At 41.5% G+C, this 26,789-nt stretch overlaps 1 protein-coding gene across 3 annotated transcripts; it reads right to left on the reverse strand.

The window, feature by feature from the left end:
• Window positions 1-105: 105 nt before the first annotated feature.
• On the reverse strand, window positions 106-20,934 carry KMT5B (lysine methyltransferase 5B). 3 transcript variants are annotated; one of them, XM_015863809.2, is made up of 10 exons: window positions 19,876-20,934; window positions 18,370-18,613; window positions 17,205-17,352; window positions 8,860-9,025; window positions 7,804-7,913; window positions 7,028-7,194; window positions 6,309-6,328; window positions 6,010-6,146; window positions 4,174-4,370; window positions 106-2,859 (listed from the first exon to the last, which is right to left on the reverse strand). In XM_015863809.2, exons 2-10 carry the CDS (start codon window positions 18,527-18,529, stop codon window positions 1,391-1,393), a joined length of 2,574 nt encoding a protein of 857 aa, XP_015719295.2. In that variant the 5' UTR covers window positions 18,530-18,613; window positions 19,876-20,934; the 3' UTR covers window positions 106-1,390. The 3 variants fall into 3 exon arrangements, with proteins under 3 accessions (XP_015719295.2, XP_085404475.1, XP_015719296.2); XM_085548349.1 differs by having other exon boundaries at window positions 8,925-9,025; window positions 18,370-18,616; XM_015863810.2 differs by having other exon boundaries at window positions 18,370-18,616.
• Between the last annotated feature and the right edge of the window lie 5,855 nt (window positions 20,935-26,789).

The following is a 26,789-nucleotide window of genomic DNA, read 5'->3' on the forward strand; positions in this document are numbered from 1 at the left end:
TTAAGAAGTCAAACATTGCCCTGATGCTCTTCACTGCTATAGATTCTGAAGCACCAAGCAAACTACATATGAGCAAAGAACTCCAACTAACGCAGAGTTTAAAACTAGGTTTACAATTTCCTATTTTATTGGCATGGATGTATTTCTAAACTTAAAAACCCTTCTGGCAAGTTATCTCAATTTCTTATGACAAAATTCCGCACAACACACAAATATTTACAACATATACATATTTTTTTTCAGTCTTTTACAACTGGTTCTTAAAAGACAAACATTTTATAGGTTACCACAGAACAAAAGCTGTGACTTAGTTGTTTTTTAATTTCATAAAACTATCATAAGTTAAAGTGAATAGATTTTTCTTTCTTTAAATTCCTTGTAGCATTTTACAAGTGCAACAGAAAAAATATGAAGAACCAATTCAGGATAGCTGCAGTTCAATGGATAAACGTTGCCCGTTGTAGTCACATTATTTCACAGCAAATTCTTGAAAAAATAAGCACCAATCATTCTTGCAAAGAACAATTTTATCTAAAAGTATTGAAAAGTGTTAAATACAAGGTGTTTAATTTACATAACAAGCAATAAATACACCATATCCAAACTTTTATTCTGCATACTGCTACCCTTGTACATATAATGTACTAAAAAGTCAGCAAATTGTCAACACCTTTTTTTTTTCTTTTTTTTTTAAATTTTTTTTTTTTCTTAAGAAATCAATTTGACTTCCAACCAACTGTTTGCTACTATAACAAAGGCCACAAACAGTAACGTCTGGGACAGCATACAGTGTTAAAACCGACAAACTCCAAGGGGAAAAAAAAAACAAAACAAAAAAACATCTAGCAAAGAAATCGAAAAGCTGTAGTTCATTGCTGGTGATATTAACATAGACTAGAAAACCTTAAATATGCTGCTACTATGATTTATTTTTAATCATTTAATTGTTTAGTCAAATACCGCAAGAGCAAACCGAGGCTCTCGCAGATCAAAAATAATTGTGTAGCCACACTGTATTCTCATTGTCCTGCATGGAAAGATTTGATGCAACTTCATAACTTTGCTTGAGCCTTTATTTTACAACAGAGCATTACCTCTACCTCAGAATTGCACATAAGAAGGCTATTAAAAAGTACAATAAAAATCTGCACAAATCGAACTTAAGAAGAGTCAGTATGCTGTACACTTTCTACAATATTATGTTGATAGGTGAACAAACAATAAAGAAGTGCTGCCGCTAAGTTTTTCAGAAAGTTCTTCAGCTGAGGAATAATCAAATGGAATTTGTTGGTGGTGAGGTTTTTGTTTTTTTTATTTTTATTTTTTATTTAATTTTTTTTTTGTTTGTTTTTTTAAAAATGACATCCAGGTCAGTTTAAGACCTATAAGCTTATGCATTGAGCCTTAAAGACTGATCTTCCCTCCTCCTGGAAGAAATATCGATATCTATTGAATCCTTGCCAACAATGAGCCTTAGTCTTTTTGCTGGAGGAAGAGGAATAAAGTCATCAAATTCGTCATCATAGTCATCTTCCTCTTCATCATCCTCTTCTGATGAAGACTCATCTGCTGTTTCCTCCTCATACTGAGCATAATCATCTACTTCCATTCTTGACTCCAAAAGGGAGAGAGTTTCACTACAACACACACCATTTTCATGAAGGTCCTCAGAGTACGTCCCTCTATTTTCTTCCTCTCGTTTTAACTGTATTTTTAGTTTTGTTGAACTATTGCCTGATCCTGAGTTAAACCCATTATTTAGCTTTGCTACATATAAATTATTATCCTTTTCGTGGTCTTTACTTAGTTTGATGCTTATTTTTGAAGAATTCATTCCATCAGATTCTTGGTCATTTGCCTTGCTACTGCTATCGTGGCGCCTACGAAGAGTCAGTTTAGGGATCCCAGAGCTATTTTCAAGGATTAGTTGTGCATCATACCTCGTGATACGTCTTTTCTTTTTAGTTTTTGCAGTTCTGAAGGTGTCCTTTGCTTTGAAACTGTCAGATGTTACAACAGAACAGCTACCAGATCCAGAGATACAGTCTTGATAGCTAACAGGTACATCTACCACATTATTCCTCTCCCCATTTTCCGAGTGAGAACTGATCAAGTCCGGTACTTCATCTTTTACAGGTGTATTGTGCGTATTATCTGTTTCATCTAATTTTGCAGGTGGTTTCACTAGTTTTCCTTGTCGAGACTTCTTTTTTGACGTGCCTGCGTCATTTTTCTGACACCTGGCCTCCCCTTTATGTGACGTTCCATGAGCCAGGCTGTTTTCATCCGTTGCATGAGACTGTTGCTCTAAAACGTCCGATCGTGTTCTCGTCAAGTTATTCTTATAGCTATCCAATGTATTTGGTTCAAGCTTTATGTCAGAGGTCTCCTTCAAACTCATCCGCGTTCTCATTGACCTCCGTGTTATGTATGTGCAAGGTGGTATGTCACCATGCTCGTGAGCACCTTTCACAGAATTCAGTTTATACTCTCTTGCTGCGTGCCTTGTTAAGCATCCACTAGAGACTGCAACTTTGACTGGTCCCTCTAATTCCTTATCCTTTTTAATGGGCAAGCTTTTGTACAAAACTACTTTAGGCTCTTTGAGAACTAAATTTCCCATTTCGAGCTTTTTAGAAGCATTCTTTTGCTCCAGCCTTTTGCACTGATTTCTCTGCTTAATCTTTGAAAGTAAAGGCTTTGCAGGCTTTTTCAGTCTCTTTGGTACCCTGGAATTATTTATATGAGTTAGTTTAGATGAGGTAGAGTTTGATGATGCTGGAATTCTTGATATAGACTGTCTTGTTAATGTTCTGTTTTTGCCATTCTTTTTCACACCAATTGAAGATTTTCTGTTAGCTGCAAAAGAAAAAAGAAGTGCTTATGATGCTGACTTAACCTGAGGTTTCCATTCCCCAAATTCCAGTTGTTTCATTTAATACTTTACATTAAAATCTGTTCAACAAGCTAGACATTGTGCAGTAACAAGACTGACTGGTTAATTTCCTATTCAGATGCAAAAGGACTGTCAAATACTCCATCTAAATTCCAGGAGTACATCTAAGAACCCACCTAAATTCCCTCATCATCTCCACTGTATCAAGTGTGCTGTCTGCGCAAACCCCCCCAATCCCACCTGCTTCTCCCATTGAATTTTCTACAGATTCATCCCATGTTTTCCTCGGTAGATACTGAGAATTATTCCAGCAAAAAGCTGAAGATCTGCATGCTCTTGTTTTAATTTTTTTTTCTACCAGGGGCCACAAAAACAAAACCAAACCTTTAGCTACTGCAATGGTTTCATTTTCAGTGTTCCATCTGCCTATCAACCGTCACTTAATGTGATAGTAACAGAGTTTTGCCTGCCCAAGCAAAGCTACCACTACAAAGCTTTGTAATCAGAGATCATACAACTGAGAAAAAAGTTTGTTACTGGTTTGCTTTTTAATTCGCAACGTCAAATAAGAGACAGACAGAGCCACAATATTCAAAGTGACTCGGCTGAGTAAAAAGCTGAAATTATTCGTATCTTGCCTATATTGTGTGTGAGGGGAAAAAAGAAGAAAAATAGTACTCACTACTCCGTGAAGAGATGTCTCTCAAGAGCATGACAAACAAAAATCCCTTCCAATCTCTTCTGAAATTGTTAACTGTGCACGTTCATTTCAGAATAGGTGTTTGAACTAACAGTCCTGGATGCTGAGGGGGAATAGCTGCCTAGTTTAAGGCATCTCTAAAGGTGATGACTATACATTCAATTATCTCTAGAACTATTTCTGTAAGAATTGTTTTCCTACAAAACGGAGACTCCTCAATCTGAGTTTTCTTTCCTAAGCCATACCACTGCATGTGATTTTTACCATCTTTTTCAAATATGAATCAAATCAACAGAGCTCTTTAACTGACCAATTTAGAAATGTGACACCAATTATTAGCTGTAAGTATACACAACAGAAGGAAAGAAAACAAGAACATACAAACAAAACAAGAATATACTACTACTTATAGAAAGGCTTAAGGAAAACAGTTAATTTGCTATAGAAATGATCTTCAATTTCCTTAATCAATTACAGTTCTAAAAGCATTTGGGATGCTTTTCAAATACAAGAAGCAATGCAATCACAGTGGTAGTTCTTCATGTTTTATAAAACTTTAAGTCCCACACTTGCTTACTTGCATTAGCTTTTTCCTGAGTGGTATCTGCATCAGTGTTAGAGCTGACGGACTGGCTGTCTGAGTTTTTGCTGCTGTCACCCAGCTTTTTGAGTCTGTTCAATCGCTTATCTGTTTCTCTCAGTCCATATTTACTATTAATCACAGGAGTAGGGGCTGGCAATCCCACTCTTGATTTAAAAGCACCAGTTCCACGCCTACAAAGGCAAAGATGACAATGTATTAATAACTATGTGAAACAACGTCCTAAGTTTTACACATAAATCTGAATCATAGCAACAAATGGATAAATTACACCAACAGAGGGTCTCAATCTCCACAAAGTTAACTATTATTATTATGCAGATATAACACTATGCTGAACACTCTTTTGGCATTATTTTAAACTTCGCAAATTACAGCCAACTAAAAGAAGATACCAGGCTGAGATCAACCCAAGTGGCAGCCACTTGAGATCAGAACAACAGTGCCACAAATAATGACAACAGCCTTCTGCCATGTTCTTGGTGCTTGGTTACTTCAGTCAGACACGATGAATTGTGTGCTTACCTAACTGTCAATGCACGTATGTGTGTTTTCTTTGTGCTGATTTTCTTGGAGACTTGAAAATATTTTTTTTCAGTGCTAACCTTCCCTCTGCTCCAAAACATATCCCACGGACTCCCAGAAGCCTGGCATTTTAACATTACAAAATTACAGCCTTTACGGAATAGATGAAATTGGATCTCTTAAGAATTATTTCTTGCGGCACATAGAGATGGCTGACTTCTCTACACAACTCATATTTCATAACACAATTACATATTAGGTTGGCTTCTTAATGCTTGTAAGGACTCATTTTCCCCTTTCTCAGCTCCACTAAATTCAAATCTCAATTTTTGTAACATAACCTCCTGACTGAGAAGTGGATTCCCAAAGCAAGAACTACACAAGTATTAGCTTTAAAAATACAACATTTTCATGTACTTTAAATCCAAAGATGACATGTTTCTGAAAGGATTCTGATAAATGAAGTTGGTCCATCCTGAAACTGAAAGTATATATTGACGTTACATTGAAAAATGAGCAAAAAGAAATAACCCTCCATGTTGGAAGGAAAAAGTGACTGAGATGTTCATCCATTCAATACTTAGCAGCTCCCAGGGCTGAAGTAAACTTTACCTAGAAGCTCTACAGACAAAAGACTGAAACTGTACCCTTTGCTTAGAATGACCGACCAACATCAAATGAGCTTTGAGGCCCATACCAGCAGGTTTTTCTCCTGAAGCACAAGAACTGTTAGTAATCAGTAAATTTAATACATAAACCCTACATGTTTTGATGAGATAATGTGAAAACTACTCAGATTGTTTTCATCAGAACAAGACTTCAGACCAACAAATAAAAGACTAATGAAATCTACTTTGCTCTAAGAGCTGCAGTCAGGATCCAACTGCTAATGTGCTCCTAATATCTCTAACTACTTTTTTTCCTATTTACCTTTTTCAGAAAAGGCTACTTTAAAGATTCTACATCACTTTTTATGATTTTGGCTAATTCCTGAGGTGGAAGGGGGGAAAGGAACAGAATACAGGAGTTCATAGCAAACCTGGCTGGGAAGTATTAGTGATGGTTGGACTGGATGATCTAGGTCTTTTCCAACCTTGATAATTCTGTGATTCTGTGACTATTCAGTAATAATTAAAAAAAAAACAACAAAACTCGTTATGATGAATTAAGAAGCAATAATAATGGGTTGAAGAATTGTGTACTCATAACCAACCACATCTAGTTTTACAAAATGCATTATGAATATGCCCGATTTCATTGGAAAGCCTTATTCACATCAATGCATACCTTTCACAGGTGTAACATTCGCAGTATTCGTTATTTTCTCCAAAAAAGCCATCTCCATAGTAACAAGAGATTTCTTCTCCAGGTTCAATATCTCTCAGAGCTTTCACACATGCTGTATCTCTGCCAGTTGACACAAACTTGAGAAGAGGACAGGAAGTGGAGGGGGAAGAAAAGAAAGGCAAGTCATTAAGGTTGAACAGTAAATAAGAAAACAAGCAGCAAAATAGCTGGGTAGGGAAAGGTGCAAGGACAAAGAAAAAAAAGCGGGGGGCTTTATTGATTTTTAATGTTTTGCTTACCTTACAGTTAGGTCTGCAATCTGAAAAAGGTCCAAAAGATAAAGTCAATTAACTGTTGATAAGACCTGAAACATGAATAGTTGTAGATATCTAAAGTAAGGATTCACTCTGACTTCAACAACTTTAGACTCTCAACTAAATGCTGGCAGCTGTAGTACTGCATAAAGCTGTATAACAGGAGTTGACCACTTTGATACAGTTCAGCTTCTGAACTCTTCCCTACTCTACCACAATTTTTCAAATTCCCTCCTCTTCAAAGTAACAGAACTTATCTTAAATCCTACCTGCTCTTCCTTCAGAGTACTAATGCAGCAGCATCAGTGAAGCTTCTGTGTAAGCATTTAAAAGAAGCACAGAGTTCACCCACTACGTTATTGCTGACTACATTCAGAAACTTTGCTATATTAGCAATTCAGAATGGGCCTCAATACGCTCCATTAATTCAGCTGCCAGCTCCAATGTCTCTGTGAAGGAAGAAAGCATCACTTTCCAGAGCCTTATTTTAAGTTTCTCAGTTCAAAGACAGTCAGATCTGGTTTGGGAAGCTCCCCAAAAGAGTTCTACACTACACTGGTAACCTGTATGCTTGATCCTGCTGTTTTTCCTCCGATGTCCTGATGTGATCTAGCTCACTTAAATGTTGTTGTTCAGATCACTTATGTTGTGTCTGAACAGAACTACTTGTGCCATTTAACACAGTTTCAATCCTTCTTACTCACCGTGATTGATAAACGCAGCAGGACCAAGCCACAGTTGTGCACAGTTTTTCCTCGTGGAATACATTACACTGAAGTCATTCTCCCCATGTCTCAGCAGCATGTTTTCTTCCATTTCTGATAGCTCAGCAATACAGCCAACAAGTAGTTCTATCTTATCATTCCGCTTCCTTTAGTGTAAAGAACAGTAAAAATAAGCATACGTCCATTAAAAAAAACACAAAGTATAACAGCATGGTATTTTTTCATAAAAGCACAAGATGTCAATAATTAGGCTGGGCAGACATATTCTTCTATATGAACTAAATGTTGTTATGCCACTGCACAGAATCAATTACATGAAGGCATTACCCATCATTGTTTCTGCAGTCTCCTGAGGATGCAAGCAAGTAACCACAGGAGTTTTGATTACCTCAGCTTCTTCAGCTGCTAAAATGACAAAGATTTTTTTCTATCTTACTTATTCCCTATAGCCATACCTTTCAAGTGCAAAATTCTTCTTTTACAGAGACTGCACAGCACTCTTATCAATATACTGTGCTGTAAGAATTTCCTAGCAATTGACAAGGTTTTGAAGCAGGCCTCCTGTTTCTCCCTCTCATAAGGTCCTTCAAGATTATCAGCAAAAAAAAAGTTTCAGTTCACAATTTTCCAATATGAAATTCCCACTTCAATTCCCTCGTTACAATTTTAATTCAAAATCATGCTCTACTTTTTTTAATTAAGTCATTCCAAATAACTGGTAGAAACAGAACACAACAGTAAGCTGTACTACTTACCATTCTTTCGTTGCAACTATTTTGGCTCCATTCTGCTCAGATGAATACCGATTACAAGGCAGTATCTCAAACCCACTGTCAGTTGCAAACATCCGTAAATAAATAAATACCTGCAATGAAAGAAAATAACAGCATCCCGTTAAAAGCAAAACAGCAGTGAGGAAAACATATTTACGTTCAAGAAGTTGTCTTGGGTCTTGAAGAACCATGGACACCTAACAGCCTTTTTAAATGAGATTTTATTCCTTCCAGTTCTGAACAAGGTATTATTTCCATGAGAAATCCAGCTGCTGAGTTCAGAGACTGCTGGACCAGATCAGAGTTTCAAGCAGTTCCTTCCAGCAGCTTTCATTAAAATTGCTTCAGAAAAGCAGAATTTGCTGCCTACCTTCTTCTGTATTACTACATTAAATCTGTTTTAGAATAGGAAAAGGCCAAATGCCTTTTGGTTGTATATGCAGGCAACATGTTGAACTCTAGAAGGAGCTATTTTTTTTTTTTCCCTGAAGTTCAACAGTACTAAAATTTCTTTGCAAGTTTGCACATCAATCAAAAGTCATTTTGGGGTGCTCAAAGTAGAGGAAGAGCAATAGTATATTGAGCCAATTGAGCTCTGAGGTACCAAGGCTTCTCCCTTTGCTCTTTGTTGACCCACAGTTTGATCTACAGTAGCTGTAAGTTTAAAAAGGAACAGGAAAAAAAACACCAACAAAAAACACAACATAAAATTAAGTCCTCAATACTTCTGTCTCTCAGCAGCAGGGCTTCTCTCTTCTGCCTAGGACTTAAGCCAACAAAAGAAGAGGCAAACTGCAAATATTGTTGTCCCTTCTATATGCCTATGAAATAAATAGCAAGTTAATTTTCCCCAACCCTCCTTCAAGTTATCTGGGTTTTAACAAACACAAGAATTTCATGTTAAAAAAGCATCCAAACAAGCAACATGTAACTGCAGAGGATTACTTCACTTTGCTATTGCTATATTCCTATGAAACTTCTACATTTTCATAGCCTTTCAACCATGTGAAAAAGCACATTAATTACAAATACACCTACATGTTCTTTGAACAACCTTTCCTGCATTTTGTTCTTGTTAAGAAAATAGTGCCGGGCCCAGTCACCTGACGTCAAGGACTTGAAGGCTTTTTCTAAGTGCTCATCTTTCTTAAAACGTTCGATCACCTCTTTTAGTTCTTCTTGCCTTCCTTTTATAGGTCGAAATCTGAAACAAAGAAGAAAGCTATTCCAGTCTGCTGTTATTCATTTGCAGTTCTTCCTCACATTAACTCACAGCACATAAGGTTTTTTCTAGTCAGATGAGTATTTTGCTCCTTGCATAAGGAAACTGACCATTATGCAAACAAAGCACAGACCCTCACTTTCAGAGGTGATGACAAAGGTTCCAAACTTACTGCTTGAAACTTTAAAACCTTCAATTCTACTGAGGCAATTTATGTATAAAATGCACTGCTGATAAGATCAACCACCACAGAATAATAGTTCACTACAAAACAGCAGCCAAAGAACTAGTATAATGGAAGTATTACTGTCCTAACTTTCCTTCTCAATTTACAACCACTACATGCACAAAAACATTCAAGAAAATAAACTGGTTGCTATAAGTTTTATAGCAACACTAGTACCAAGTGATCTATACATAGTTCTGGTTCCTGTAGTTGACAAAGTTAACAGCTTTTGACTAAATCCATTAAATCAAGACCTTATTAAATATACACCAGTTTCATTATGTCTTGTGGAGAATTACCATACTGATCTTACTTACCAAACAAAGCCTGCATTTGATGATAAAAACAAAAAAAAATAGGAAATAAATGACTTAATTAAGTTGGTGGAAGGAAACGTCTCCAGCTCCCTAACTGATAACGTTAAGTATTGCATGCCTCAATTTTAATCACAAATAGCTCATAGTGAAGGGAATACAACTTCATTCATGAGGAAGAAGAATGCTGTATATCTGCTCCTAATACAGTAAATAAAGACCTTCTGACAGGAGTATTGTTTCCAGGGGCAGTGCAGGTTATCAGCTTTCCATGCTTTTACATAAGCACCTGATCCAAATTCTCCATTAGAAAAAAGGTCTCTGCAATATAATTACTCTACAATTCTTTAGATCTTTTTCAATACTGCAAAAATTATCAGCGTAACCTTGTAAGCTTTCAGAACAGAAAATATAGCTGGTAATTCAGAGAAGATAGAGGTAAGTATCCTACCTGCTGGGATAACAACTAAGAAGAAGTAGATGATGCACTTCTAAAATTTACCTACTTCAAACTATAATAAATGTTATGCCAGACATTTTTCAATTATCTTCTTTAATAAAGAACACACTTATCCCCTCTCCCCCAAAGCAAAATGCCCAGCAAGCCTCATTGCAGAAGAAAACTCCCTTCAGGCTATAGATGAGGTGATTGTCATTTTGTTCTGTTGCACAAAGTTTTCTCCACCTGTCAGTCAGACATACAAGCAGGAGAAGATCTCCTGGTTATTCTAAAAAAAAGAAGGAAACCTCCCTCAGATTTGATTGCCAAAACTCACAGAGCTTCCTCAGATACCAAGGGAATTCAGAACGAGATAAACTACATTTGACTAGTTTCAGATAAGGACTTAGTCTTGTAGTGGCAACTGGAAACACCTTTTGCAACAGGGACCCACTTGTACTCCTACTATCGCAAGCATAACACACAGCAGGACTTGATGAATTACCTTAGGTAGCTCAGGAACAGGCACTAACCCTGTATACTTCCATAGGTTACATCAGCAGGACTTTCTCCAGGTTCTTATTTCAGGCATTCTACAGTTACCAGAGTCCTTTCAGAATTCTAGCAGCTACTCATGTAACATCATTCCAGACAAGTAGAAATACGATGTACACAAGTTTTGAAAAGACTGAGATGATTTACATGGCAAAGGAGCAAAGGAAAAATAAAAGGAATCCAAGTAGGCAATGGAAGCATCCACAAGTATGTGGAAAGAAACTGGAAGCTAGCAGCACAATACAGACCATCCTACTTAACGGGTTCCCAGCTCAATGAAACAGAACAGCACTTTGCACCCTGAGCAAGTGAGTTTTTCCTCAGCTCAACTGCAGCCATGAACCACAGCATATGAACCGTATCAAGATTGAGATAAGCCAAAATACTGAAACCAGATTTCTCATGTTTCATAGGGACATCACCACATACACTGCAATGGGCACCCGTTGACTTGAGATAGAGGATGCCTGCAGGCCAAGAAAGCCTGAAAGCTGAATCTTCCTGGAGACTGAGAGACTCTGCTGCATTTAATAAAGGTACTTCACTTCTCCAAAGAGTGTTATGAAATAGAAACTTATTCATTAGACTTTCCTAACACTACCTACCACAAAACCAAGGAGTTACGTGAAGTGATTCTCAGCACTGTCTGCAAATTTGGTAGTACAAAATACTTCCTCATTCACACATGACATGAGAAGTCTACCAAAATGCTTTAAGCATCTACATGACTATTCTCTAACAGCATGAAGACAGCCTAGAAAGACACCGTACCTAACATATTTAAGAGCTGAGCAAAACCAACCAATGAAGGCTTTTAAAATGTCAGTAAAATGGGAGACCACTTCAATGAAGAAAAATAAAGAGACGAAAAGAGCACAAGAAAAACAGATTAAAAATGAACAAATCAGCCACCTCCGTCTCACAACTCAGGAGTCAAATCAAGTCAGAATCAAATCTATCCAAACTTCTGGTCTGCTCCCATGAATTGTACCTCTGTAAGATTCCATCATGAGAACTGAACAAGACACTCATATCTGAATGTGAAGCAGGTCTCACAGAGAATAGTTTGCTGCACAACAGTCCGGCTGTTCCAATTAAGTTACAAACACAAAACTCATCTATCACTGCATCTTTAGAGAAAGGCTGATCTCCCTTCTTCCTGACGAGCTGCCTGAGGCTGCCTCAACAAGAAGGATGTAAGATAACAGCTTGATGAAGCACAGCTCTTTCTCCCTCTCATTTCCTCTTACCTCAGGAATACTTAAAGAATCTTGAAACTCCAAGGTATAAAGCCAAAGGTCAGTGAACTGTTTGCCTATAAAGGAAGTTAAAGGAGAGGTTCTGGTGAGTTCGGAAGCACGGTACCTTGCTCAGCCACTCAGAGCAGTGAGTTTGAACAAAAATGGATCCTGAAAGAGTTTCAGTATGAAAGCCCACATAACGCATGCACTACAGAGCACCAAAGGACTTCTCCACTAAACTTTCAGGAAAAATCCCATGTTCCCTGAAGGCTAAAGCTCAAAACTGCATTTTTTAAATGATCAAGTAGTCCACTTAAGTTTCTTGAACTGAAAAATGTACACATCCCACTGTGGGCAAAGCTCAAATCCAACCCAGATAGAAGTAATGAAAATTCCAGCAGCTGCAGAAATTCATTCTCCACAGCACAGCTGACAAATAAATGTGTTTTTAAAATACTAAGGACGAAAGCAGCTGGGAGAACTCACGTTCTTTCATTCTACCAAAGGGAGCAGCAGGGTAGAATTTAACAGTCAGAGCGACTACTGTAAGCCACTCCATCCTTCCAACACAGAACACTTTTTTCCTGCTAGAAGTCCAACTAGAAAACCTATGTAAGAGTAGGATTTTCTTGTTTGGATGGGTTTTAAACCCAAAACATTCAGCAGCACAACAGCTGACTCCAACAGAGACTTTGGGAATGGGAAGAGAGGAGGAAGAGAACCAGGAGCAAGCATGATAACCTCACTGAACTCACTTATCAAGAAAATGTGCCTTTTTCCACATTTCAAATTCACTCAGTCAGGATGACCCCTTTAATTATTATATTTAAATGAGCTGGGGAGTAGAGAAGAGATTCTGCACAGAGCTCCAAATGGAAGTGAGTGGAACTGCTTTGCCCTTTTTGTCTTTACTGCTGCTAACTGGTGACTAAGGGATCAGGAGTGACACCCCCTGTCTAGCTCAGGAATGACTGCCTGTTTCCCTAAGACCAAATGTTCTTTGGCACGCTATTGAGAGAAAGCAGCTTCCAACATATCACCCCTAAAAACTTCATGTTTACTCTGAAAAACTGCCATTCTTAAAGCTTGCTCTTCTTCCAGGCAAAACCAGCCAACACACTTGCCAGCATGCAGCTGCACAGAAAGCAGCAATGTGGAGCTCAGAAACAGACCTAGATTCTCCTAAAACAAACTAAAACACATTTGACTTCCTGTACTACCAGTAAACATTTTTAAATGACTATTGGAAGTGCTCTTGGTATTCCCAAGCATGATACTTTAGTCTGTGAAGAGCACCACCTTTGGAACCATAGAATGGCCTGGGCTGAAAAGGACCACAGTGATCATCTACTTTCAAGCCCTCACCATATGTAGGGCTGCCAACCACCAGCCCAGGCTGCCCAGAGCCACATCCAGCCTGGCCTTGAATGCCTGCAGGGATGGGGCATCCACAGCCTCCTTGGGCAACCTGTTCCAGTGTGTCACCACCCTCTGTGTGAAAAACTTACTCCTAACCTCTAACCTAAAACTCACCTTAGTTTAATACCATCCCCCCTTGCCCTATCACTATCCACCCTCATAAACAGGCATTCCCCCTCCTGTTTAAATGCTCCCTTCAAGTACTGGAAGATTGCAATGAGGCCTCCCCAGAGCCTTCTCTAAGCTAAACAAACCCAGTTCCCTCAACCTTTCCTCATAGGAGAGGTGCTCCAGCCCTCTGATCATCTTAGTGGCCTTCCCTCTGGGCCTACTCCAAGAGATCTACATCCTTCGTGTACTGGAGGCCCCAGGTCTGGACACAGTACTCCATCCCTCAAATCCACACCTCCCCAATTCAGAGAGAAGGATGCAGTGAGGGACCATGACAAAGGCTTTGCAGAAGTCCAGGTAGAGGACATCCATCGCCATTCCCCCATCCACCAAAGCTGTCACTCCATCACAGAAGGCCACCAGATTGGTCAGGCAAGATCTGCCCTTGGCAAAGCCATGTTGGCTGTCTCAAATCACTTCCTTGTCTCATACGTGCCTTAGCATAGCTTCTAGGAGACCTGCTCCATGATCTTCCCAGGCACAGAGGTGAAGCTCACCAGCCTGTTGCTCCCCGGGTCTTCCTTTCTCCCTTGATTAAAAATGGGGGTAATATTTCCCTTTTTCCAGTCTCCAGGGACCTCACCAGGCAGCCAGGATTTTTCAAATATGATAGAGAGCAGCTCAGCAACTCCATTAGCCATCTCTTACAGAACTCAAGGATGATATCAACCAGTCCCATGGACTTGAACATGTTCAGTTTCATGAGGAGGGCTCACGCTTGCTCCACCGTTACAGTGGGACAGAAACCACACCCCACACCATCACCTAGAGGCTCAGGGTCCTGGCAGATACGAGAAGCTTGACCACCAGTGAAGACTGAGGCACTCATTGAGTAACTATGTCTAAGGAAGCCAACAACTCCCCACTACCCTTCATCAGTGGGGAACACTCTCCTTGGCCTGTGTCCTCCTGCCTACGAACCTGCAGAACCCCTTCTTATCTTTCACATCCCTCACCAAGTGCAGCTCCATCTGCACCTTGGCTTTCCTAATCTTATCTCTGCATACATGAAGAGCAGCCCTGTATTCCTCCCAGGCTACACAACCCTGCTTCCACTTCCTGTAATTTCCCTCTTTCCCCTCAGTTTAAGCTGCAGGTTCTTGCACAGCCACAGTGGTCACCTGCCTCCCCTGCTCGACTTCTTTTGCTGGGGGATGGAGAGCCGTCAGAAGGGTGTCCTTAAAGAGCTGCCACTGTTCTGCACCCATGCCCTTAAGGACAGTTTCGCAGGGGATCCCACTCAGCGGTTCCTTGCACAGCCAGAAGCTTGCTCTCCTGAAGCACAAGGTCCCAGCTCTGCTTTTTGCCAGGCCTTAATTCCTCCAGATCACAAACCCCACCAAGACATGGTCAATTCAGCCCAGGCTGCCTCCACTCTTAACCTCTCTAGTGCTCTCCTCCACATCTGTGAGGACCAGGTCCAATAGGGCTTCACCTCAGGTCAGTCCACCTATGACCTGGACTGGGAAGCTGTCCTCGACAGACTCCAGCAATCTCCTGGATTACCTGCCACCCGCTGTGCCACTATCCCAGCAGACAGCCAGCTGGTTGAAATCCCCTTCAGGACAAGAGCCCACGCACAGGACACCTCCTACAGCTGGAATAAAACAGCCACATGGACAGGCTCCCTGTAGCAGACCCCAACCACTAGAACCAATCTGCTTTCTCTTGGAAAACCAGGATGACGAAACAAAGTCACTTTCAAGTAAAGCCATTAAAGAATTTCTAGAGCTAGATTTTAGGCAGATGATCAAATCCCTGGCAACAAGAAGACGTTTCAAGGAAAGGAAAGTGGAAAAAACTCACTAGGGGATGTGACTGAAATCTTTTGATAACCAGCTTTCAGCTCTTTGTGATATTACTGACATGAAAGCTTACAAAGCTCCCAGCCCAATTCCCAAGGCAGCAGATGCTGAGTACACGTGGAACCTTCCTCTTACTGCCTCCAGATAAAACAACAAACAACATAAAAAGAACACTCAGGTTCCTGTCACTACTTTAGCACCAAGAAGATATAAAGAAGTTCCAGGAATTATCTAGATATTTAACTACAATGTTATAAGTTTCTTCTCTAATGAATATGTTATGGGAAAAACAACCCAGCTACACAAACTTTTCAACTAAAGGAATGAAGTACAAAGAGCGCTTGTATAGAAGACACTTCTACAAACAAAAATGCAGGTTTGGCTTCTAGAAGCGAGATAAAATACAACTTGAGTACACAGCCACAAACTCACAGTGGGCTGCCAGTTGCTACAACACTTTCTGTGCACCACAAGCCAAGCAAAACTGCTACAGTCACTTCCATGTGTGCCTTCAAACAAACTGCAACAGGATGAGGAAATATTTCCATGCCTTTATAAGCAGCTATTTGATTTCAATCTCACTTCATTACACAAATGATGTTGCCAAGATTTATGTGGCTATACCACACTGAAACAGAAGGTACCCAACATAAGTTGTAACCTTTGTTTTTCATTGCAAGCATATAAGTGGTACCTGAAGGTATTTGCTTTGAATTGGGTCTACAAACATTCACATCCCCCACCTCCTCAGAATTACATGAGGGCAACAACTCTACAAAGTTATAGAAGCACTACATGTCACTAGATGGAAGGAAGGTGGTCCAAGTTGAGTAGCTACAGCAGTAAGTCATTACTACAGTGAAAGACAAGCAAGAGCTATGCTGAAAGCTTAACTCTGATTCACTGTAATGGTAGAAACTCCCTCAGTAAGACATTAAGAATGAGTCACCAGGTCTAGCAGAAGTTGTAAGCATCATCTAAGTATCTCCCACAGAGCTCCAAGATTATTAACCATTGTCCTTGAAGGCTGCCTGTAACTGCACTCCAAGCCTGAGAAAGGAAGAAACACACGATGATGATGATGATAACCTTTGCCTGGTCTTTTGCTGCAAAGCAGCAATTCAAGAAGTATTTCACATAATGAAAAACATCTCATTTACAAAAGCAACTTCTCCAGCTGATAGATACGTAACTTCCTTAGCAAAAAGCAAATCAGCTGAACAGCTTCTGAACAGCTGTACACTACCACCCATAGAACAACAAAAAGGGCTTTTGAGAACATCCACGTTTACAGAACATACTTAGAGGTGTTGCTATAACCAGCAAACAGGAAGAGACACGCAACAACTAAACCACAAGCCCACTCTGAATTTAAGGCAACATTCAGGCAGGTGCATAACAGTATGTGCAGATCTGGTAGGAAGGTTCTAGATGTGCACATCCACTTATCATATTTATACACAGATATATCTGAGTAGCATTTCTTCAGCATGGATCTACAAGAGCCTGGTATCAAGTGGCACTAACACTGGAACTGGATCTGCAAGAGCATCAAGTGGGACTAACACTGGAACCCAGGAAGTAAAGCAAGATATTGTAAAAGTTGAGAAGAAAATCCCCAGCCAACAAAATGAATAGGAAATAAACCACACTCCCCAGATGCCAACTCCTGGCTTTGAAATAGTATTTCAAATGGCTAGAAGTTAAAAGCTGAGGGGGAGTTAATTGTTTAAGGTAGGGAAGCATCTATTAACACACAGCTCTAGAGCAGAAGCTGTTGCTAAGGATAACAGGGAGACCTGTGATAGTGCTATAAAACAACACAGCCACAGAGCTTGAAGTTCCAGTCTCACATGCAGGGCCATTCTAAAGGCAGAATCCACCAACTGTCATTGCTTCAGACTTCTGTAAACATGCAGGAAATTCCACAGTTATCACAATGGATGTAATCAGAACACCAGTTCTTTTCTAGGAAAGTAAAGCCAAGTTACCTAGTATTCATTTTGTGTGTCTGAAAACCTAAGTAAGGATCAAGAACCAAACTAGTTGCTAGGTCATCGTTTTCACACAGTTCCTTGGCCGACATTCCAGAGGAAGGCACATAACGACTCTGACCCTCAAATCCCGAAGCACCACTACCTGCAAATAAAGCAGAAACCAGGTATCATTTATGGAACGCTCTGAAAGCCACCTGCATTAGGGAAAAGGGGAGCTGCAACTGAAGTCTGGATCGTAAAATAATACAAATCAATCACAAAGGAAGAAGCAGAAGCACAGTTCAGTTTTAACTCTTGCTGGTTATTGCAGCTGCCAATGGAGACAGCATTGCAGGATGTATTTTTATGGGCTTCCTTCTCTCTGCACCTCCCCACATACATATTCCCAGAGCACACAACCCAGACATACCTGCCTCTAAAGTTTAAGGCCTATGAGCATGTCAAAGCCACGACAAAGCCATGACAATATAAGACTGACTGTCCTGAAATTTGAAACGAGGATTTCTTCCAAATTTCTATTTCATTCCTCACTCCACATCAATAGAATCATAGAATTACCCAGGTTGGAAAAGACCTTGAAAATCATCAAGTCCAACCGCAGCCTAACCATAGTACCCTAACTCTAACAACCCTCATCTAAATCATATCCCTGAGCCGTTTGGATGTGGTGCTCTTAAACACATCCAGGGATGACGATTCAACCAGCTCCCTGGGGAGCCTATTCCAGTGTTTAACTACCCTTTCTGTAAAGAAGTGCTTCCTAATATCCAACCATAAACAACTCTGTAACTACTACTGATACACATGGCTTCACTGAAAATGGGGTCTACTTCTACACAAACACACATTCACTACATTTAGGCCAGTACCTCGAGTTATCTGTTATCTGGCTCCAATCACACTAGCTCTCACTAAGTGCCAGTCATGTATTTTTGCACACAACCAGCTTCAGATTAATTTATGTTCTATTACTCTCACTTAACTTTTAAGCTGAAGAGCTCCGTATTCGCAAAAGGAGTTACAACGTTCAACAAATACAAACATAATCAGTACCACTGATAAGGGTTACATGCACACCCCCCTTGTGAATTAAGACACAGCAGAAGCCTGGCATGCAAGCTGACAGCACAAACACCAAACTGCATAGACATGTACGTACATCGGCTCGATCTTCTCTCAACTCCATTTTTGCCAGACCTGGGATTCTCCTTTCCTGTGTGCTGCAATTTGGTTTGACTCTGCACGTGGTCATTAGACGCCCTGCTTCCACTCCTCCTGCCATTCACCACCATGTTCTTGGATTCTCCCAACCACTTCATGCCCACAGACAACCTGACCCAGTTGCATTTAGTCACTTTTCAAAAAGGCTCGGAGAAGTGGATGAATAATTTCAGCTCCAATACCTACTGGAAGCAAAACATTAACATCATTACAACTTACAAGGTAATCTGTTTCCAAGACAAAGTTTTAATACACGCTTATATGTAGGTACACACACATACTGTAAAAGAAAAGTGATCTGCATTTGCATTAGGAAACAAGGAAAGTAGTTCACTAGTGCTGGTACAGGGAGCTGCTGCAAGCAGACACTCACAGGTGAACTGCTGACACATCTGGAAGCAAAGACAGAATTCTAAAGCTGATAAGTGATTAAGGACAACGCCTGTATAAGCACACCCCCCTATCTAATTACACACACACAGAATCATCGAATGGCTTAGGTTGGAAGAGATCTCTAAAGACCAATTAGTTCCAACCCCCTGTCGTGGGCAGGGCTGCCTGTCACAAGACCGGGCTGCCCAAGGCCCAACCTGGCCTTGATGGGGCACCCTCAGCTCTGGCAGCCTGTGCCAGCACCTCACCACCCTCTGAGCAAATATATGTTATTTTCCTAATATCTCATTTAATTTCTCCTCTTTTAGTTCAAAGCCCTTCCTCCCTGTCCCACCCACTCCTAGACCACGTAAAAAGTTGTTCCCCTTCCTGCTTCTACCTCCCTTCAAACATCAATGGAAGTGTAGCTATGCGACCCCAGGAAACAGCATTTTCACACATACACCCAATTGAGGTTATACATCATAGTAAGTGTAGTGTGCAACCTGCTTTGAACTAATATACAAACAGCCTCCAAAAAGTAATGACTTAAAAAACAAACATAAAAGGACACAAACCCATAGAAAAGCAACAGCATTTTTAGAATGGGGGTGGGGTGGAAAGGTTAAACTCTCATTTAAAAACAATACGTAGCTATATTCAAATATCGCTCAGTGCTGACCCTAAAGGACCCAGACTGAACACAGCACTGAGGTGCAGCCCCACCAGAGCTGAGTATAGTGCGGGAATCACATCCCTGCTCCTGCTAGCTGCACTATTACTGATACAAACCATGATGCTGCTGGCCTTCCTGGCTCACACTGACCAACACCCCCGGATCCTTTCCTTCCTCACAGCTCTCAGTCACTCTACCCTAGGCCTGTAGAGGCTGCAGGCGCTCCCTTCCCTCCCACCCAGCTCCCTGCTGCCCTCTAGGGCCTATAGTACCTACATTACCTACAGTCCCTACAGTAGGGCCCGGGCCTTCCCCACCTCGGGGCTGGGACAAGGCGGACGCCCCTCTATGAGGGAGGGCTTTACCCCGCCGCCATTTTGTGCCCCCCGCGCTCACCTCAGGTCGCCTCCGCGCCGCCGCCGGTGCTACCCCAGCATTTTCCGTGGGAAATGGCTCATCCAAAGCAAAGGAGCAAAGGGGGGGGGGAAATTTAAAGAAAAACAAACACACACACAAAAAAAAAAAAGATGATGAGGAGAGAAAAGAGAAAACCGGGAGAGGAAAAAATAAAGGAAAAAATAGAGAGAGGAAAGGAAAAAAAAAAATGCACGGAGGTAATGGTCAAAAATAATTCCGAGTGGGGGGAGAAAAAAAATGGCGGATTAAAATCCAAGATGGCGGCGCCGAGGGGCGAGCGGTGCAGGGGGGAGGCGATGGAGAGAGCCGCCGTGAGATCCTTCCGCCGGACCCCGCGAAAAAGAGTCCCCCGAGCTCCCTCGCAGGGACCCCGCGGGGCGGCGATGAGGGGCCGGTGGCGGCCGCCGCCGCTTCCTCCTCCTGTTCGTGCTTCTCTTTCGCTGTCCAAGGCCTCTTTCCGCTGGGCTTCTGAGCCGGGCGCTCCGTCGCTCCAGCCACGGCGCTCTTAAGTTTCTTCCTCTCTCTCCCGCGAAGCCGCGACCTCCTCGCCCCCCTCCGGAGAGGCGCCGCCTGCCCCTGCGCTGCCGGCGGCGGAGGGACACCGCGGCTCCAGCCTCTTGTGCCCGCTGCGCGGAAGGATACACGGCTCGAAAGAAAACCGAGCTCTCCTCCTTCCTCAATCCCCGTCGCTCCCCAGCTCCCCCTCACGCGGGCGGGCGCAGGGGCAGGCCGACACTCAGCCGGCTTCCGTGCCTCGCCCGCCGCGGATGGACAGCGGGGACCGCAGCGCCCATGACCGCTCGAGGCGGCGCAACGCAGGGATTCCCGGAGAGAAAACGAGGTCCGGGCCGCCCCGCCGCTGCACGGGTTTAAGAAGTGCCGGCCGGCCGTGTGCTGACAGATCCCTCCGCACGGGGCTGCCCTTTAAATGTGAGGAGTCCCATCGCAGCCGCTGCACGTTGTGGCGCTTTAAGGGTGTGGGGATGCTCCGTGTCCGCCTGTTTGCAGCATACAGGCGTCCCTTCCCAACCCCAAACTGTGTGTATGACCACAGCCCGCTCTGTGGGGCCGATATCGCAGCGAGCACCTGTTTCCCCTTCCGCCCTGACAGGGCTCTTTAAAAATGGCGCCCACCCTCTCCACAGGGAGGTGTTGCTGGGCAGCCCCTCAGTGATGGCAGTGATGACCCCCTCGGCCATCCGCCTTCTGCTCTAAGTTCACAAGTTTTACTGCACGCCCCGATGTTTTAAGTTGCCCTTTGTGTTTGTCGAGATCACGGTACGGTTTGTTCTCAGGCATATTTATTTCCATAGGTTTAGCTGAAGCTTTTAGAGCATCTTTGTTCTCTGTAAGTCATCAGAAGCGTTTGTGGGAACGATTTGCTGCAGAGAAAGTTCTGAGAGCCACTTGCCAGCGTTGTGGGTTCCTCTGTGGTCATTAGAATCACTGGATGGTCTGGTTGGAGGGGACCTTACAGCCCACCCATGTCCCACTCTATGCCATAAGCAGGGCTGCCCCCCAGCAGCTCAGGCTGCCCAAAGCCCCATCCAGCTCTGCCTGCATCCACAGATCACTGCTAGTGCCCCACTGCCCTCTGAATAAAGGATTTCCTCCTAACATCCAACCTGAACTACTTCTATTAGTTTAAAGCTGCTCCCCCTTGTCCTATCAGCATTACACTGTGTAAAAACTCAATCCTCCTCCTGTTGATCAGCTCCCTTTGTGTACTGGAAGTCTCCCAGTGGTGCTTAGTAGGAAACGAAGTTTAAGGTTGTTAATGAAACACGCTTTTCACATGGAACGGGGTTTAATTCTACTTTAATTGCCCGTGCACTGCAGTTCCTGGGAATGGCAGGGATTCCAGCAACAGAAATGTTGAACAAGTGGATGTTATTGTAACAACAAGGAGCTGCTCCTGAAGCTCAGCCTTGCCATGCCATGTTGTTGAACCAGATTAGCAGTTTTTGCACTTAATTTACAAACCCTGGAAAGCTTTATTTAGACCAGAAAGGGTTATTAATTAATAGGTCAACAGGCAGTGACACTGTGCTAATATTAATAACAGCACTTGTATATTGTTTTATAGGTGCCTCAGCCTGTTCAGTGCATGCATGGAGTGGATGGGCACTGCATAGTTCAGGACCAGGAGATGCCATCTTTGGTCCCAGAGGCATGAAGGGATCACTGCAGTTCAGTGGCGTATGGTGAGTTGGAACATCCAACTAGATGTCATCAGAAATCCATTATATTTTGTACTGTGAAAACCCCATAGAGAATTTCAACAAAACTTTCACTTCCTAAATTCACGCTATACTTTAGGCTTAGTCCTCACAGGAATGTGTAGGGTCTCAGATCTTAAACATTTATTGCTTCCTAGTTAATTACCAAAGAACAGCCAGGATGGCATCATTTCTTACAGGAGTAAAAGCTTCCTTCAGTCACGTTACCCAGTATTTCAGTCACATGATGATTTCATGACTTCCACTGTTGCATTACACTTATGTAGGGCATCACAAAGGTCCAAGCTTCTACAGTTTAAGAATCAGACCCTCAATCCTTTCCTCTCTGTGAAGAACAACTGCATTGTATCCTGTCCAGTGGTACAAAACCAATTTCAGTTTCCAGGTAAGGATGTGGCTTTTGCTGAGCAAGTGGTGTCTTGTCCCTGTGTGACAGGAATGCTGCTTATTCTTTTGTTTTCAGATCTGACTTGAAGACTGTAGTTAGGAGCAATTTTCAGGAGTACAGACATGTAACTGAAAAGTCCATGCCCACCTGACAGTTTAACTCAGCCACGTAGGCATTTGGGATTGATTTATTTATTCATTTATAATTTTACATAATTATTATATATATTAGCACACTGAGTATCTCAGGGTGGTACTGCTCTGAGCCAGCCCTCAACTGTTTGTTACTCAGCCGTGCTCCAAGCTGATTTCTGTGCACACTTTGACCCCTGCCCCCTTCCCCATTCTCCATTGCTCAGAAACACTGAAGCACTGCCCAATCTCACTGCCCAAAAACACTCCTATTTATTTTACAAGCCCTATGCTAATATCTGCAATGCATTAACAATAACCTCTTTTAATAATAACACTGTGTCTTGTAGCTGCTGTAACTCCCGTTGCAATTTTAAACTGCATATATACTGTACTCAAATCCATACAATCAATGCTGCTGATGGTAAGGGCACAACGGTACCACCTCATGAAGTAGAAACAGGAGGAAACAGAAATACCAGGAAGAGGCTGTAGTAAATCAGCAGGTGTAATGAGCTTGATTCTTCCTTTGAGATAATGTCTTATCTTCTGTTGACAGTAAGCAGATGTTCGATAGCTGTTACTTTTACTATTTGGAAGAAATGGTGTTGTACAAAGTGTAACAGGTTTCACATTGCAAAGGATATAGAGAGCAGTGGATAAGCACTTTATATTGCACTGGACACACCAGGATTTTGTTTCTTTTGTCTGCTGAGTACATGTCTTCCTGCAATGCCTTTGAGAGGATCAGACCCTTCCACTCATGTCTATGCAGGAGCCCTAAGCACCCCATGCTGTGCCTCCCAGACAAGCCCCGAAGTAGGTGTGCCACTATCAACGTGTGATTGCTTCCAACTGGTGGCACAGATCAGCTTGTACCGATGGTTACAAACTTGAAGTTAAACATCACAAATGCATGTGAAAACGAATAAAATTAAAGACCATTTTCTATCAAAATCTTAATAATTTATAAAAAAATGTACATTTTCTCAGTAACAGATGGTCAATAATAGATGATAGATGGCCTCCTCTGTGTAAATTAATGGCTGTAATTCACTTGAGGGCTGCTGCTGATGTCATAAGCTGCCAGAGTGCAGCTTGAGTGATTTATTAACAGCTGCAGAAATCCTAGAGTGAATTACATCCTTGTATTCATTTAGGGTCTGCAGATTGTTATTTATAAGATATAGAGGTTTGTGTTTCTTCCATATTACAGGAATATTTTATATCATTGTAAGATATGGGCACGGTGCAGGACCGACTAGTGTGAAAGTTCAGCTTCCCATCTGCAGTAAAGGCAGTCAGATTTTCTCTCCTAACACTTACCAACATCAACCCTTTATTTTTAAAAGAAGCTAATCAACATCTGCAGATGTTCATGTAAGTCCTGCTTTGTGGTTTTTTCCCCACAAATACCTAATACAAATAACATCAGTATCTTCTTTTCCAGAAACCCCTGTTTTCACTCAGTGTTTGTAGTCACCGCCCCTCTTCACACTGAGCTATGTCCAAAGCAAAAGGGTAGTTAAGAGGTTGACGCTAGGGACGAGTAAGTGCAATCCTAATTAACATCCGGATGTGTAAGTAGAGGGCAACTGATCCAGAAGGCTAAAAAAGGTGCCTGGAAACCAAAATCTCTCACATACAAAGAAGAGATTGTCCCATCTCCTAAAGCTATTTCTATGTAGGGAAAAAACATTGCCGTTCTTCCATAAAGTTCCTGCTCAGTAAAAGAGAATGTTCTCTCTTAGGCCTCAGAAGACATTCTTCTTACAAACCAGCCCACTTTAACATCTCAGACTCATTCTTCTAAGACTCACATTCTCTCTGCAGTGCTCCATACTTCCAGAATTTATCTCATCCATCTAAAATGTGAACATGTGGAAGCAAATTAAATAATATTCATTTCCATAACCTTCCCATCCTTCCAAAAAGCAGGAGGAAAATCCTGTTTCTCAAACAAGGTATATATTTCCAACAAGTAAATATAACTTCTAGGGGAAGAGTGAAGGGGAAATGAGAATAAATAATAAGGAGTTGCGTGGCAGGAAGAATTTATTTGCAAATGACTCCATTATTTTTGGTGAAGATGTAAAATTTCTCAACAGAATTTAACATTGAGTGTTTGGATGCGAGCTCGATTCCAGTGACAATACTTCCAGCTTTAGCTCTTCTCTGAGCTTAGTTTTGTTTCTCTATGGTTAGTTCTTGCTGGTCATTAGGAGAAGGCTACATTTATTGTTGTGAGCAAGAAATACTGCTTTGCTACCAAATATTTGCTTCTGCTTTCCTTCACCAGCCGCTGTCCATATGAGTGACCTGTCTCTAAGGGGTACAAATGATGATGAGTTTTATTTATTTTTTCACAGAAAACAATTTAAATAAAAACAGGCTCTAGAAATTGTTCAGTGCCTTGAGGCAGAGTCCTTTGAAGTCGTTATGAGTTTACTAATTTCAGCAAGCCTATTATTGCTATTGCAGCATCATGGACAAAGCCCTGTCACTTCGAAATCCCACTATGTTAGATATTGCATGAATGTACAGAATGGTATCAAGAATGACCAGGAGAAACTTCTTTTCTCTGCTTTTTGATATGGAATCCTGCCCTTCCGATTCCTTTAAAATTGCCTGTGGATTTGTAGTGGTGTATATCCAAAAGTTTGACTTTTCTTTCTTAGTTTTTAAATGTTTAAGATCTACGTATGGGACAGATGACCAACTGGACCACAGTCTGTCCCGGCTTTGCAACTTCCAGGTCGTTTCTGAAACAGGTTCCTGCATTTTCTCTCAAACTGAACCTGAATCAATTTATTTCCTTTTCCTCTTCAAATTGAGGTTCTTTGTTGTTTTGTTGGTTTTTGTTTGTTTTTCTTGTTCTGCATGTCTACTTGTTAACATTGGACTCAGTTTATATGAAGGATGTGGTGCAAAAATCTAAGAGCTTGTCAAGTAACAAACTTAAGTTGCACTGATCTGTTATTTTCATGCTTCTAGGGTGACAAGTTTTATTGTCTCCCTGCAGCTCCATTGTCATTCAGAGATTCATTATGTTGTCAGGGATTTTTCATTTACTTTTATCATACGGACAAGGAGAGCTATTAGTTCAGCACTGTTGCAGTACTCAACACCTTTCTCTAGTCTCCCTTTTATAGCTGGGCTTTTCCTGCTTGTACACACTGGCAAATCACTTGAAGATTGTGGAGTCCCAGGTAATGATGTACATTATTTCTCCGTCTCTGCCTTTTTTCTGTAAGTTCTGAGACAATTTGTTCCACAAACAGCAGCAAGCAGCCTAATGCTCTCAGTCCCTCAATTCCTATAAATGGCAAAATGAAGGTAGTCATCACATGAATGGCTTGAATGGCTACCAAGAGAAACAATGTGCTGTTTACTATTTATAGATCCGTGGTAAACAGCAGTGGATCAGGTTTGGCTATGCAGTCTCTTTGAATCAAGCAGACTGCACATGTAGTAGGAGGGGGGTGGCGTTTCGTATATGCATTACAGAATTCGAAATCCAAAAATGATGCTATCTGCTGTTCTGTCACTGCACAGTCTCCAGCTGTGTGCACAGCAAAGGCAGCCTTAGTGTCAAGTGGCAGAATGCAAACAAACACTCTTTCACCTTGCAAGCTCTGTTAAAGATGTTTTTTTGTTTGTTTCTTTTATATATATGTACATATGTACATTTATATGTACAGTATAGGATCCTGGAAATTTTCTGGTAGGTACTGCTCAGAATGCAGTAGAACATGCTGATTGAGCTGTTATTTGTCTGTGCTTATTGCTTGAATGATCTGTCTCACACCTGAAAAGTGTTTTTAAAATGATCCAGGGGGTACTGTGCTTATTTCACATCTTTGTTTGTGGACTTTGAGCCACTGATAGCATTTCTGCTTATTATCTGACCATATAATCTAATAGTAGTTATTTTCTGGTCACAGCTTTTGGTTGTATTGGAGAAAGATGCTGATATTCAGCTTTCTCCTTCTCAAACCAGTCAGGTAAGCCTTCGGTTTTCTCCGAATGGGGGATAGTTCTCAGGTGCACTTGTAATCCATGGGATGCTCACTCCTGTTAGGCTCTATTAGTACTAAGTACTTACTTCTCAGTGAGTGTTGGATCCACGTGTGA

The sequence above is a fragment of the Coturnix japonica genome, chromosome 5 (assembly GCF_054131305.1).
Source record: "Coturnix japonica strain WE chromosome 5, WE-NBRP24, whole genome shotgun sequence".
Classification (NCBI taxonomy): Eukaryota; Metazoa; Chordata; class Aves; order Galliformes; family Phasianidae; genus Coturnix; species Coturnix japonica.